This window comes from Colossoma macropomum, unplaced genomic scaffold, assembly GCF_904425465.1.
Source record: "Colossoma macropomum unplaced genomic scaffold, Colossoma_macropomum, whole genome shotgun sequence".
Classification (NCBI taxonomy): Eukaryota; Metazoa; Chordata; class Actinopteri; order Characiformes; family Serrasalmidae; genus Colossoma; species Colossoma macropomum.
The window spans coordinates 27,340,693-27,354,090 of record NW_023494800.1 but is presented as its reverse complement, the minus strand read 5'-3'; the positions used below and the strand labels follow the sequence as shown (position 1 = coordinate 27,354,090).

Below are 13,398 nucleotides of genomic sequence, written 5' to 3'. Positions count from 1 at the left end.
AACAGAGCTCCAATACACACCAAATGAAAAAAGGTCATGAACACTTACCACCTGACCCCACCTGAAAAAAAAAACACACTTCCACACTTTATGGTTAACTGATGGGGTTTGTAGTGTAGTAGGTCACTGTTACATTACCAATCACCAAGAACTTCTCTCCAAACATTAAGGCGACATGAGCGATAGCTATGGTTAGCAATTAACAGCCCCATTTAACACAATGGCACTCTGTTCTGGCGATTAGATGGGCTGGAAAGTACCTAGCTTGGCTGCTCAAACAATGCACATGGGCCTTCGCACATCTGGCCTGCATGCAGCCTATCTCAGCTAGCCACTGGATGTAATGAATCTCCTCCAACATCGGGTGCGAAGGAGAAAAAAAAAAAAATCAGGACGCAATTAAACTCAACAGATGCAGGAGGGCTTTGCAGAGGAATGGGGATTTAATTGTTGTGGCCTGGGCTGAGCAAGGCCAACTCAAGAGCAACAGGCAGCTGTGTTTCAGCAGAGGTGGGGGTGGTTTTTTTTCCCCTCTGTGCCCATTCAATAATTACTCTGGTGATTTATAAATGTCCAGAAGACAAATGCAATGTCAGCTGAGACTTTCCTTAACCCCCCCTGCGAAGCCCTGAACATACAATTTCACACTACATTAACAGAGCTCTCCAAGGGCAGCGGGATTTAATTGCTGCATATCTCAGGCCAAAAGTGCTGCGTAACTCTTCTACTCATACAATGCAGGTTTTCTTCGTTGGATAAGTTGTTTCGACACTTAGCGAACTTAATGTCTGATGGGGAAGAAATGTGAGAGCTGAATTCCTTTGCAGAGGATTTCTGCATGTAATTCTTAGAATAACACTACTATTATGCCATTATCTGGACTGTAAACTGTTGGTGCTTCCACATAGCTTTTTGTGGGTTACTGAATATAAACATTCTTCAAGTCCTTAAACACTTGTGGCACTTGTGTTCATCAAATTCAGTTCAGCATTACGCTGCTGTTGAAGCAACATGTTAAAGGTAATGGTGGGGTCATCAAACAGTTGGGTAAATCATGCCACCTTGTGGTCTTTTCCTCAAAAACTTTCTGGATTCTTGCCTATGCTAACCCCGTTCAAGTGCCAGATAAGATATTTATTTAGGATGCTTTCAGAATCCCACACTTCTTACAGCCTGGCCATCTCGGGGAGGCGGGGTGGTGTATGATTAAGGGGGCCGTACAGGGGTGAAAATTCATCACCCTGACAGCAGGTTGCTGACCGCAGACAGCCCTCCATTCAGCCTCTCAGCCTGCATTGTGCCTTCCAGACCATAGTTGGATCAGATTTCCCCAGATGGGGGTGTGGGGGGTGGGTAAATGTGGCAAAATAACGTAATTGGCATGAGCAGACACCAGTTTCAGTGCTCAGGCAGCAGACCCATAGCCAAGACCAGTGCAGGAAACCTGAGCTCAGCCCTGGCCCAAGACCTAGTTTATTTTCTGTCGAACATTTTGCTATTTAACACAGTGGAGAGGATAAAGACATCGAGGCCAGAGGCTTAACTGCCAGGTGGGGGAAGACTGACGCGTTATCAAAAAAATGGAACACTGTGAACCATTAGTGCATAAAGAATTTCGAAACATGCCTTTATTTTGGTAAAAAGTAAAACACAAGTAGCCAACTGGTTGAAGAAATAGTCCACATCTAGATAAGAAGGACTGTTTTTTGAATGTGCACTTACAAAGTAGCCACAAGCCCATTATATTTTGTATGAACATATCTACCAATGCTGATGCATAACATCATTTATAAAATGTGTAAATTAGGCCTAAATCCATGCATAACGCATTAGCATTTTGGACAAATATAAGATATACGACAGTAGCCCGGCATCACCTAAATCTTCTGCTCTTCTGAAGCACAATAAATACCAAAATATCAGTTTCAAATGTCAGTCATATCTAAATATCTTTCTGATACCAATATCTTTTTTTATGCAAATATCTGCTGATACTGATATGATTCAAATATCATTGAGCATCCCTAAAAATGACCTCCTATAGGCTTCTACAAGGTAAAGAACTGCATCCAGATTGGGTACAAATTGGTCTTGTACAACCAACAAACATGTCCTTACCAATAAAGTTCCACGTGAAATCACATATTAAACTGACATAGTATTTTAGCTGTTTTTGTTTGTTACACATGTTCACTGATTTTTCAAATGATGTGTTGTTCTTCACCAGGACTTAACCATAAACTAAGGAACCAAAAATTAAGAAATAACAGCATAATTGTTGGTTTACTGCATCGCTGCATTAATGGTAAAGGCATATTAAGGTGAATTAATTTCTTAATGCAATTTTTCACTATTTTGTTCTATGCCCAATAGAAGTCTATAGGAGAAAATGTTTGTGCTGGATTTCCCCTTTAAAACAATTCAAGATAGAAAGATGAAATAATATATATATTTTGGAAACTGTGGAGGATTAACACAAACTTTTCAATTGTGGGTTTAATTCTTTAAACAAGATAACAAGCTATTGTCTCCAGCTTTTGGGGAAGGGGAGGTGATTGGAAACATCAGGAATACCCTCTATTACAGGTAAAGTTAATCACTTTTTAGACACATTCCAAAAAAAGCACTTTACTCCAACACCCAGTGTATGGCATAAGACACATTACTGCCAAATGTAGCAGACCAATGTCTGTCTCCGGCATTTGACTGTGTTCCACATTCTCAGGAGAGAGATGCTGAAAGACAGAAACAAGCCGAACTTGTAGACCTTTGTCCTAATCCAGGAACACAGTGCATCTCTTCCATTACAAAAAGAAAAAAAAAAAAGAATGAATAAATGAAGCCCTCTGCTGGTAGCCCTTATCATAGTTCAAAACGTTGCGGGTCAAAAGCTTTCACTTCCAAACGGATCCCATCACTTTACACCACGTCTGCATCGGATGGAACACAGTGAACTTTTGTGGGCACTCACTCTGCTTAACATCCAATTGGAATCACAAAAATGCCAGAGAAGATTCCCTCTTCCCTAGAATGTCATCACTAATAGGAATCCAGGAAAAAAAAACAGCAGCAGCAGGCCACGAGCCAGTCATTATGAAGAGTGTTTCCCCACAACAAAACAGAATCTGTTGCAATACTTGTAGAAGAAATACAAATCCAGAAATGATACAATGATGTAGGCATTTCCCCTATTAAGTACTGTTTATTAGTAAAAACGTACCCTGTTACAATCTAATGAAAAAGGAAGCAATTCACAAAGTCAGATTGAATGGTTTCAGTTTCCTCTTCGCAAAAACAATTCTATTAATGAAATGATTTCATTTCAACTGGCCAATTATTCAGTTCTTTCACCTGTGTTCGCATTCACGGATGATTTCATAGTGACACTGATATAGTGCATAGACTGAACAACATGTCCTTCTCATGTTTTACATGCTCGTACACAAAAGGACTGTACTACAAGAAGTCTGAGCATGTTCCCAAACATGCAGTACATTTCCAGTATGGGAGTATTTCCTCAGTATAAGTCTGTTGATACTCCACGTATATTCCATCCATCAGGATCACATGGCACCTGGACTGTACTGGAAAAAACCCAAGGACACAACAACATGATAGTGTGATAGATTCGGTTACATTAAAGGAACAGTTCAGCAAAAAAATCTCATTCATACAGTTTTTGATTAACCCTAGATGTAGTTGGTCAGCCACGAGTCCAAATTCTGTTATTTAGTTTAGAACTGGAGCTGCAAGGCTATTGTTGCTAACAAGCACTAGGACTCAAAATTACCTAAATCATTTCTATAACTACATCACCAAAACTTAAGTCGCATCCAGTGATGAAAACTTGTGGTGAAAATTTAACTTCTACAGTTCGCAGTAAGTCATACTGTCACCTGAAACATGTAGACTAGTCTGAGTGACCTTAGTCAAGATCGGAATGTGAATAAGGAGGTTAAGAGCCATTTTGGTGGAACTATTTGGGCTGTTTGGGTGACTACTAAGCTCTACTAACAATGTTAGCCTCACGCTCCAGTTAAAACTAAAAAAGCAAAATTTGGACTCCAAACATGCCTTGGCTAATTGATTACATATAGAGTAAATGTAAAATCACTTTTACACAGTTTTCCATCAAACTATTACTTTAGTTCTCAATATTGCTTAGCACGTAACTAACTACCTCCCACAGTCAGTCGGTGCAATATGGTAACGGGCTGTTCCAGCTTTGCAGACATACTTTCAGAATGAACCTCTACCTTATTGTGTTTTCGGAGTGGTGTTGCTGCTGGTGGCATCTTGCTGGTCGGCCTCAGCGGTTGAATTTGATGCCCCATCCTCTTTCTTGTCTGAGGCCAGGAAATCGTGAATGGCTTTCTCAATGTGGGGCCTGAAGATATGGTTCAGTTTGGGATCCACCACCTGGGTTATAATTCGGTCCACTCCAGACTCCAACATCCCAGACCTACATAAAAAGTAGACATGTTGTTTTACGCCTATTTATAAAAAGGTAACTTTGAGAGTGTTAATATATTTACCATATACCAAATAAACCTAATAATCTTACAAATTTCTCTTTGAGAATATACCTTTTCAGTCCATCAGAAACAGCAGAGTGACTTACTGCACTACACTTTGTCGCAGTCCATTACGGACTTGGTTCTTGTTGATTGACGGACTCCATTCTTGAGTGCTGAGGTGATTCGCGACAAAGTTGTCCACCTTCTGTCTCAAATTCTGATAAGCTGGCTGGTAAAGGGGAGACAGTTTATTAGGTAAACATATAGCCACATTAAAGAGGTGTTGCATGTAGGGCTGGGAGTCAATCCCAAAAAGAGTCAATTCTCAGACTTAAGGCATGTGGGAATCATGAGTCGACTCAAAAGCTTTGGACTCGATTCCACGCAGAGATGAGTCTGAACGCACACAAAGTGTGAGACACTTCGCTGTCAGTGACTAGACCTTTCAAAAAACAGTGTCCTTCCAGAAGTCACTAGGGCTGCATCTAATGCTGATTTCCATAACTGATAGATTGTTCATTATGGCTTTGATTAATCAATTAATTGGGAAAAGAAAAAGTGGGGCCAGTAGTCTTTCAATAAATATGTGCTTCGCAAAATACACAATACTTCTTTCAACAAACGAATAACATAAAACACCTACCCTATCTTTTATAAAGATCAACAATCCTACAAGATGCCTTCTGCATTACCCCCAAAAATGCTATTTTATTCAGTGTGAAAGGTGAAGAAACAAAAAAGGAAGAATACATAAACAAATCTTACATGACAGTCCAAGGACCATTATGGAGTCTGATTCTACAAGAACTTCACACAGCTATTGAAGTTATTTCTCCTCTAATGAAAAATCAAAGATAAATTAATGAACTCTGATAACATCACGTAATCAAACCTATTCTCAAAAGCGAGCACAGAGAAGCAGTTATTATCCACGCCAGACATGCAGGGCCACAAAGCACGCTCACCACTCGTGAGAAAGCAATAACCATATGTTACATCAACATTTTCTCATCACTGGAAGTGAAATAAAAGGAATCAAGAACAGCCGGAGTTGCACGTCTGTAGCAAAGGTACAATGAACACACACACACACACACACACACACACACACATATCTACTAAGCTGCTTATCCTTCTGGGTCCTGGGGGGGAGCCGGAGCCCATCCCAGCAGCCATTGGGTGGAAGGCAGGATACACCCCGGACAGGTCGGTACTATGAAAGTGGTTCTCAATTCTAGACCTGGAGTAACCATGCCCTGCACATTTCCGAGTTTCAAACAAGCTAGCTAACTTCTCTAACTTTCTTTCTGAGGCATAATTTTACATTGTTGTGTAGCAAACCCTTTAAGGAATTTCCTTGAAGGTTTTATGCTTCATGTAATGGAATAAATTGGCCATTGATACCAACGAGGACAGCTAACTTTAAACTAATTTAGTTCCAATGTTCATTGTTTTGTGATACGAAAACCAACATATTTACATATATCTGCCCATTCACGCTGAAGTTATAAGGAGTATTTCAACTCAGACTGCTTTTTGAATGAGGCTAAACGCAGAGCAGCCAATCATAAAAGAGCAGATTTACATATGTAAAACATGTACAGTAACAAGAAAGCATAAAGAGGTTATGAAATGATGTTGTGAAAATGAATTATGACGGTTTTTGTTAAATAAAACCACAAAAACATTTTACATGGATCTCAGGAGTCTAGTATATGGCCCTTTAATAGTACTATTGCTACTAGAAATATTAGCACTAGTACTGTTCACAGGTGCTAAATCTCTTATTATTCAGTGATTCACTGATTTTTTTGGGGGGGAAAGTGTACAATAGGTGTTATGCCTGTTAGTATGATTCCATGTCAGCCAAGGTGAAAGGGAATTCTTTCTTTGTGAAAATATAAATAAAGCACCCCACTCCCTCAGATGATGCTAGCCTCAGGTAAGTTAGCTCTGCTTTTCACCTTAGTGTCCACGTCTGCCAGACAGTCTCTTCTAAACTCGTCAAACAAGCCTCGGTTCTTCAGATGCTCTACGATCAGGGCGATGAGCTGCGGATCTCCCGGAGGAAGATTTGCAGCGCTGTTCGTGTTTTCTGCCATATTTAACGTTAAACTACATTAAACAGTTAGGCTGTATTATGCTAGCTAGCAGTGGCTAGTGGCAGCTAGCAAGTTAAGCAGCTGCTTTGCCCTGATTTTAGATGACGGTTCCCTTTGAATGAGGAGAATTCGCCCTTGTTTGAAGCCACTGTGGCGAAATGCGACAAGTCTCCACTTCAGACAAGAAAAAACAAAAATGTAAGTATAAACAAAAACAAAATTCTCACGTTAACGGTCGTGTAAAGACACTTCCTCGTCTTTTTCTTTGTTATAGCGGTGGCTAACAGAGAGATTTACTGCCACCTACCGGATGAAACGGGACACAACTTGATAGGGTAAACACAAATTGCACTGGAATCTGAATATTCCATTCAGAATAATCTGAATGCTATGTTTTCTGTTTGTTTTAATCCTATTTTAAATGTTAAAATGCCTAAAAATTAATATATCAAGCTTACAACAACAATTACATCACACAGAATTCTGTGCTTTTTGTCTACTACACCAACACTATGGACATAAACCATATTGACTTTTCAGTGAGCTGTTATAAATGGCCAGTTCCTCCATTTTAATGTCATGTGCACTTGCATGTAACTTTGTGTTGTGTCAAAAAATGTCATGATTGCATTGCTTGGCTTTGAGAGGTGTGAACACAAAGTTGAGTCACTTTTCTAGCTTTATGTACGCCACACACAAATAAGTATTTCAAATGGTAACTGTACATCTCTGCTGGAAATCCACATCCCTACATGGCAGCAGAAAACTCTACCTGCCTGCCTGTCTGTCTGTCTATCTATATATCTATCTATCTATCTATGCATATGTGAGTAAGACTTCAAAATGTTTGATGTTACTTAAACCCTGTGAGCCTGCCAAGTCTGGAGAGATAAAACTATTTAAGACTAAACTTGTCCAAAAATTAGGCAACTGTATGTAAATGCTGTAAATTGTGGAAATTGGACAAATTACCTAATCATTTCCCAAATCTGTATGACATTGAATACCCATAATAGGCCAAGGATATTCAGGGCATGAACGCTTTGTGCCATTGTGACAATAAAGTCTTTGTATCCTCTAAGCCACAGTTAAGTGCCCACACAGTTAAGTGTCCTGACTCTGATTCCCTATACTCCCTGCATGGTGCTCTGTAAATGCTATTTCGAGTTTTATAGATGTCCAAGTTCACCACACCACATGGTACTTGGCCCCTGCAAATTCCTGCTTGCAGCTATTTGACATTATTATGCATTAGGTGACCTCCTAGTTTTATTTAGTTGTATCCTCATGTGGAATAAGCATCATGAGCTTTCTATGCTGTTTTTAAAGCTTTAGCTCCCAGTTTTGTATTTTGGTAAATATTAGAGTTATTAAGAAGTCATTATAAATATAAATTAGCACCTGTCCAAGTGGTACTGTGTGGGCTTTACGTGATCTTTAATCGTGAAAGTCAATCGTGTTTGCCGGAGGTGGAGGGGAGTTTTGCGGGAGCAGGGGGTTGCCAAGCAACAAGGGAGCAGGGCCATGGTGACACTGGAGAAAAGAAATGTTACAAGCACGTTTTTTTTCGCCCCTCCTTCCTCAGGATGGCCTTGTATCGAGGTCTCTGACAGCGTGCCACACCAGCTCTGCATCACTTCTTGCATTCTAGCAATTGAACAGAAAAATCTGTAAGAATGCCTAAAAAGCAAACCCTGACCCATGAAGACCGTCAGTCATGTCCCAAAAATGCTCCCATTACCCATAATGTAATATATTGCTCTGACAATAGTGAGCATTCTCTGCAGGTCAGACACATTCATAGCAGCTATCATGTCCACTGTGCTTGCTGATTACTGTAAATAATGAGTACTTTCTTCTATAAATACATGCATGAAGACAAAGAGGGACCATATGAGTGCGTTTCTGAAGCAGTTTTGTGGTTCTGCATACTAATGGTTGGCACACAAAGGAAGAGCTTCTGGAAAGCTACAACACTTGGACTTTGAGCTGAAATACATTTTTACCACAAGGTGGGGTCATAATATCATTATATGCCTTCACTGATGTTCTCTTTGTGTGGAAGCTTTGTTAAAATTTGGTCACTTTGCCGCTTTCCACCATCTGCTGCAACAAATGTGTCTTTGATCATGTATGTACAAAATGAATTATCATCATCAAATATAATGGTTGGCTATACAAAATCGAGCATGTTATTTGTACAGGACTGAACAAGAGATTATCAGTAAGGCTTTTTGATCAGAATTGGTTCCACAGTGTAACATGGTTAGGCCAAAAATGAACTTTTCCCAATTTTCCACTTATCCCAAATGTAGTCAGTCAGCAAAGACATGTTTGGAGCTAACATATAATAGCACTTAGTCATGAGTAAAGCATGCAGGCCATGTCCCTAAATCATAACAAACCATGTGGACTTGTTAAGTCATCTCAAATAGACTTGCTTATGTGTTTTCTATTTGACAAACTGTTGTCTATAAAAATGGACGAAAGTACAGACAAATTTCTGGCTTAAAGATGGCTGCTACTACTGTTTTTAGCAATGCATCATACTTTTGTCCATTGTTATAATACTGAGCAATGATCCCTCAGGGCCTTCTAGGCCATTGGAGTAGGCCTAATGATTTCTGTGAACTTTTTTTTATTACACTCATCATGCTTGTTGTAATTAAACTCTGCAAGTACTGTAGTGCTACTCCCATTTCATGTTTAAGTTTTGGTTGGAAACAAAGTGTTTAAATTCTTGAAATGCCCAATGGAAAATTGTCCAGTCAGGATTTTGATATATGGTTAGAGGCAGCCAAGCTAACTCTCCCATTGGTTAGGACTTCAGGAGCTGGACTGAAGGCCTAACACATCAGATTAACCAGTAATGTACTTAGGAACTGACAGTGTAATCAACCAGTCATGTTTTAATTTACAATCGGAGGAACCAATTTTGTGAGAACACCTCACTCTGGGCCTTCTCGAAATCCTATACACGTCACTGACCGCAAATGCAAGCAGTAGTCTAATCAGGTGTCAGTCCACTGTTAGAAATGGAACACATCTGCTGGTTTTTTACACATAATTGACGTCTTTGATGGCTTGACCTGAACGCTTAGCACTAATACTGACAGTATAACAATACTTTAACAAATTTAACATGTACACATTCAGAACCACATACACAAGACGGAACACCAGTCCGTCATCCATAACTTTATCTACAGAAAGCTGGATACACACACACACACACACATTTTCTAAGCCGCTTATCCTTCTGGGTCGCGCGCGGGGCTGGAGACAATCGCAGGGCAAGCTGGATATAATAATTTAAAAATCGATTGACATAAGGATTGGAAAAGTGATTCAAATTTAGGCAAGAAGAGAGATTGGTTGGTTGAGCATTTGAGAACTTTTGGAACTTCATAGTGATGCTACTGTAGTAACAGATATTGTCTTTGAGTTTAAAGTAAGCAACTTGAACAATGCTTAAAAATGCGATCACCTAAGTTAAACCGAAATCTATTAGTTATCTTAAACTGAAAAAATAAATGAATAAAATTGGTTAATATTATTTTTCCCAGCCACTGGTGCGCGATGACATAATCAAAACTTAGAAGACATTTTCGAGGCAGGAAAAAGTCCACACATTTTGCAGAACGATTACAGAAAAACAAGAATTTAGTATTCTGCTGTGTACGTTATGATGAACTGTGCTTAATTAACCAGGAACATGCAAGGTAGCTAACAAGCTAATAAAAACATCAATTTTAGGTTGTCATTTAAATTAAAGCACCAAACATGTCCTGTTTGATTGCCTCCATTTGGGGTAAGGGGAAAATGTGCAATTTTTTTTTTATCAGTATATCTCTTTGCCTTATGGGGCAGCTTTCAGTTCAGTCCTTGCTGGGCTAAAGGATCAGGGCACAGGGCCAGGGGGCCAGGCCTGATTTTTCGGCGCTCTTTGGACTTGTGCTGTTGTATAACTGTGCAGGTAGAATGACCTGAGGCCTGATCCCTGGCTCTCTATGTTCAATTAATAACATTATATAATGTTAACAAGAGAGTGAAAAAAATGAGGGTTAGGTTTTACACAATACTTCTCTAAAGCTTTGTTGTCATCTTCACAGAGGATCCGTTAGGACATGATGAAAGGAGAAGGCAATATGCATCAAGTGAGCGTTTGCTCTGTGATAGGTGTGGGTGGCGGTAGGAGGAGGTGAAACATGATATTAGAGGTTAATGTTATTTTTCCCACCCACTAGGGCTGCACAATAAACTGTATTTTTATCATTATCGCGATACGATTTTCCGTGATAAATGTTAGAGCGGCGATAACAGAACAGAACTAATTACCAGCAGAGAGAGGTCGTTACATTTCAGATCCGATTCCGTATCCGATTCAGTTCCCCCTCAAATTCATGTTCCCTTTGACAAATCAGGTCCTCGACCACATGCATTTACTGAACAGAAAGCAAAAAAAAAAAGGTTGAACAGCCGTGTGTTTTCACCCAGTTGGTAATGAACAGTACAAAAGTATTTATCAGTACGATTGTTTACTGTTTACTCGAATTAAAAATAATGTATATTACGAAATCTCAGTTATGCTGTGTTTATCTTGGCATCGTGTGACACGTAAAATAAATAAATAATTAAATAAGTAACACAATAGCTTGATTACTGCAATTAAAAATCACTATGTTTATAATAAATACTGCTTTATTGACTAACACAAATATTATAAACATATTATTACTGGATCTGTTGTTGTTAATACAGTTTTTAGGGGAAATATTGTTCCCCAGACGAAATGTCCTATGCAGATCTGGTTCTTCTGTGAAATACATTCTAAGAGAAGCTTAATAATGGATACTGTACATGTGGATGAAATATATAGTCATAATAACCTATAAGCACTAGCAACATTAACAGAATAATAATCCAGGTTTATCAGCATTTAAAATGACTACATATTTTATCCAAACAAATGATGTTCAGAACTATCTGCTTCTAGAATTATTCTATGGAGCTTCTCTTAGCTGTAATTAGGAGAGGGGAACAGAATTGGTTAAGGCATTTTAACTGATTATAAAATACTGGTCTGTAAAGTCTTCAAATAATAATTCTAATGTAGCATTAATATACCAGATATGTAATGTTCATGAATGATGGATACTGGAATGGAAGTATAATGGACCTTCTCTCAACACAATTGGGCATATTATTCCCTGTCTGTAATTGTTTTCCTTATTGGAAAACTGTCAGAATACACCTCTGAGCTGTTTACAGGAAGGGTAACAGATTTGGGCAGGGCATTTTACCTGTCTATATATGTTCCCCTTAACTAAACAATGATCTGCTTAGTTCCAAAGTGATTATTGTAATGTATCATTGGTTATTATAACTAAATATTTCATCCCAATATTATGTTTCTCATGGAGCTTATCTTTACTGTATTTGGGAGGAGAAACTGATTTGCACAGTGCTTTTTACTGTAAATGTTGTCCATAATTTAACTGACCTGCTTAGTTCTGAAGTAATTAATGCTAGTATACTGCTGGGGAAGTATTGCCCCTAAAAACTGTCTCCACATCTGTATAATTATATAGAACATTCGGTTTGACATTAACAACAAAAAATCCAGTAATATTACAATTATGTACCTAGTCATTCTTAATCAGAAAGCCATCGTGCTATTTTGTTTGTTTATTTATTGTGTGTGTCACACGATGCTGAGATAAACACGGCATAATTAAGAGTCCGTGATATATGTATATATATATATATATATATATATGTATGTATGTGTGTGTGTGTGTGTGTGTGTGTGTATGTGTGTATATATATATATATATATATATATATATATACATATTTTTTTTGTATATATATATATATATATATATATATATATATATGTGTGTGTGTGTGTGTGTGTGTGTGTGTGTGTGTGTGTGTGTGTGTGTATCATTTGTTCAAGGGAACATGAATTGAATCGGATACACCAGCACAAAACATTACAAGCCTGCTTCTCTGTGTTAGGGCTGAACCTGCTCTCCCAGTAATTTTGAAATTTGAGCATAATATTTTAACAACCTGAAAAATGCCTAAATTGGAGTTAAGCACAAATAATAACAGCAATAACAGTAAAAATAAAAATGATAATAATAATTTGTACTCAGCAATCCTTTTTTATGTGCACACTGATATAAACAAATGCTGCGACTATGCATTCCATCCATCCATCCATCATCTAAACCGCTTGACTATGCATTCCATTCAAAGAAATTTACTTTAAAGAAGTACTGATAACTCCCTAAAATTCCAACATACACCGCTGTTTTATGAAAATGATCACACTAAAGAATCACATCACTCTACCGTCTGAAGAAAGGTTTTACCATTTTGTTAATTTCACGTGTTATTCTTTTCAATGTTTGTGCTTTTAACACTATTAAGATATTCAAACTCTACCCAGAAGGGGTCAGTGTACCTCCTGCTTGACCCCAATCTCAGCCTATGAGGTCAACCACTGGCTCATAAGCTGCTGAATGCTGTTCCTTTATTAGCTCACTATAAAAACATTTGCATGTATTAGGGCATGCTTCATGTAAATTTTATGTATATGAGGGCAAATTGGGGCATGTCCCTTGCAAATGATGTTTAAATAAAGTATTTGTGCCAGCGCTTGTTTTTACACACTGAAGCTGATTCACCACTTACGCTCAAATCATCACTCTCATCATCTAAGGACAGTTTCCTGAATCAGACACAGTAGTTCATACAAGTAGCACAGT

At 38.5% G+C, this 13,398-nt stretch overlaps 1 protein-coding gene across 2 annotated transcripts; it reads right to left on the bottom strand.

Annotated features, from left to right (window-relative positions):
- Positions 1 to 3,186: 3,186 nt before the first annotated feature.
- Positions 3,187 to 6,892, bottom strand: bod1 (biorientation of chromosomes in cell division 1). Of its 2 annotated transcripts, none has more exons than XM_036588060.1 (4): positions 6,482 to 6,892; positions 4,622 to 4,746; positions 4,257 to 4,462; positions 3,187 to 3,584 (listed from the first exon to the last, which is right to left on the bottom strand). In XM_036588060.1, exons 1-3 carry the CDS (start codon positions 6,617 to 6,619, stop codon positions 4,258 to 4,260), a joined length of 468 nt encoding a protein of 155 aa, XP_036443953.1. In that variant the 5' UTR covers positions 6,620 to 6,892; the 3' UTR covers positions 3,187 to 3,584; position 4,257. The 2 variants fall into 2 exon arrangements, with proteins under 2 accessions (XP_036443953.1, XP_036443954.1); XM_036588061.1 differs by having other exon boundaries at positions 3,187 to 3,579.
- Between the last annotated feature and the right edge of the window lie 6,506 nt (positions 6,893 to 13,398).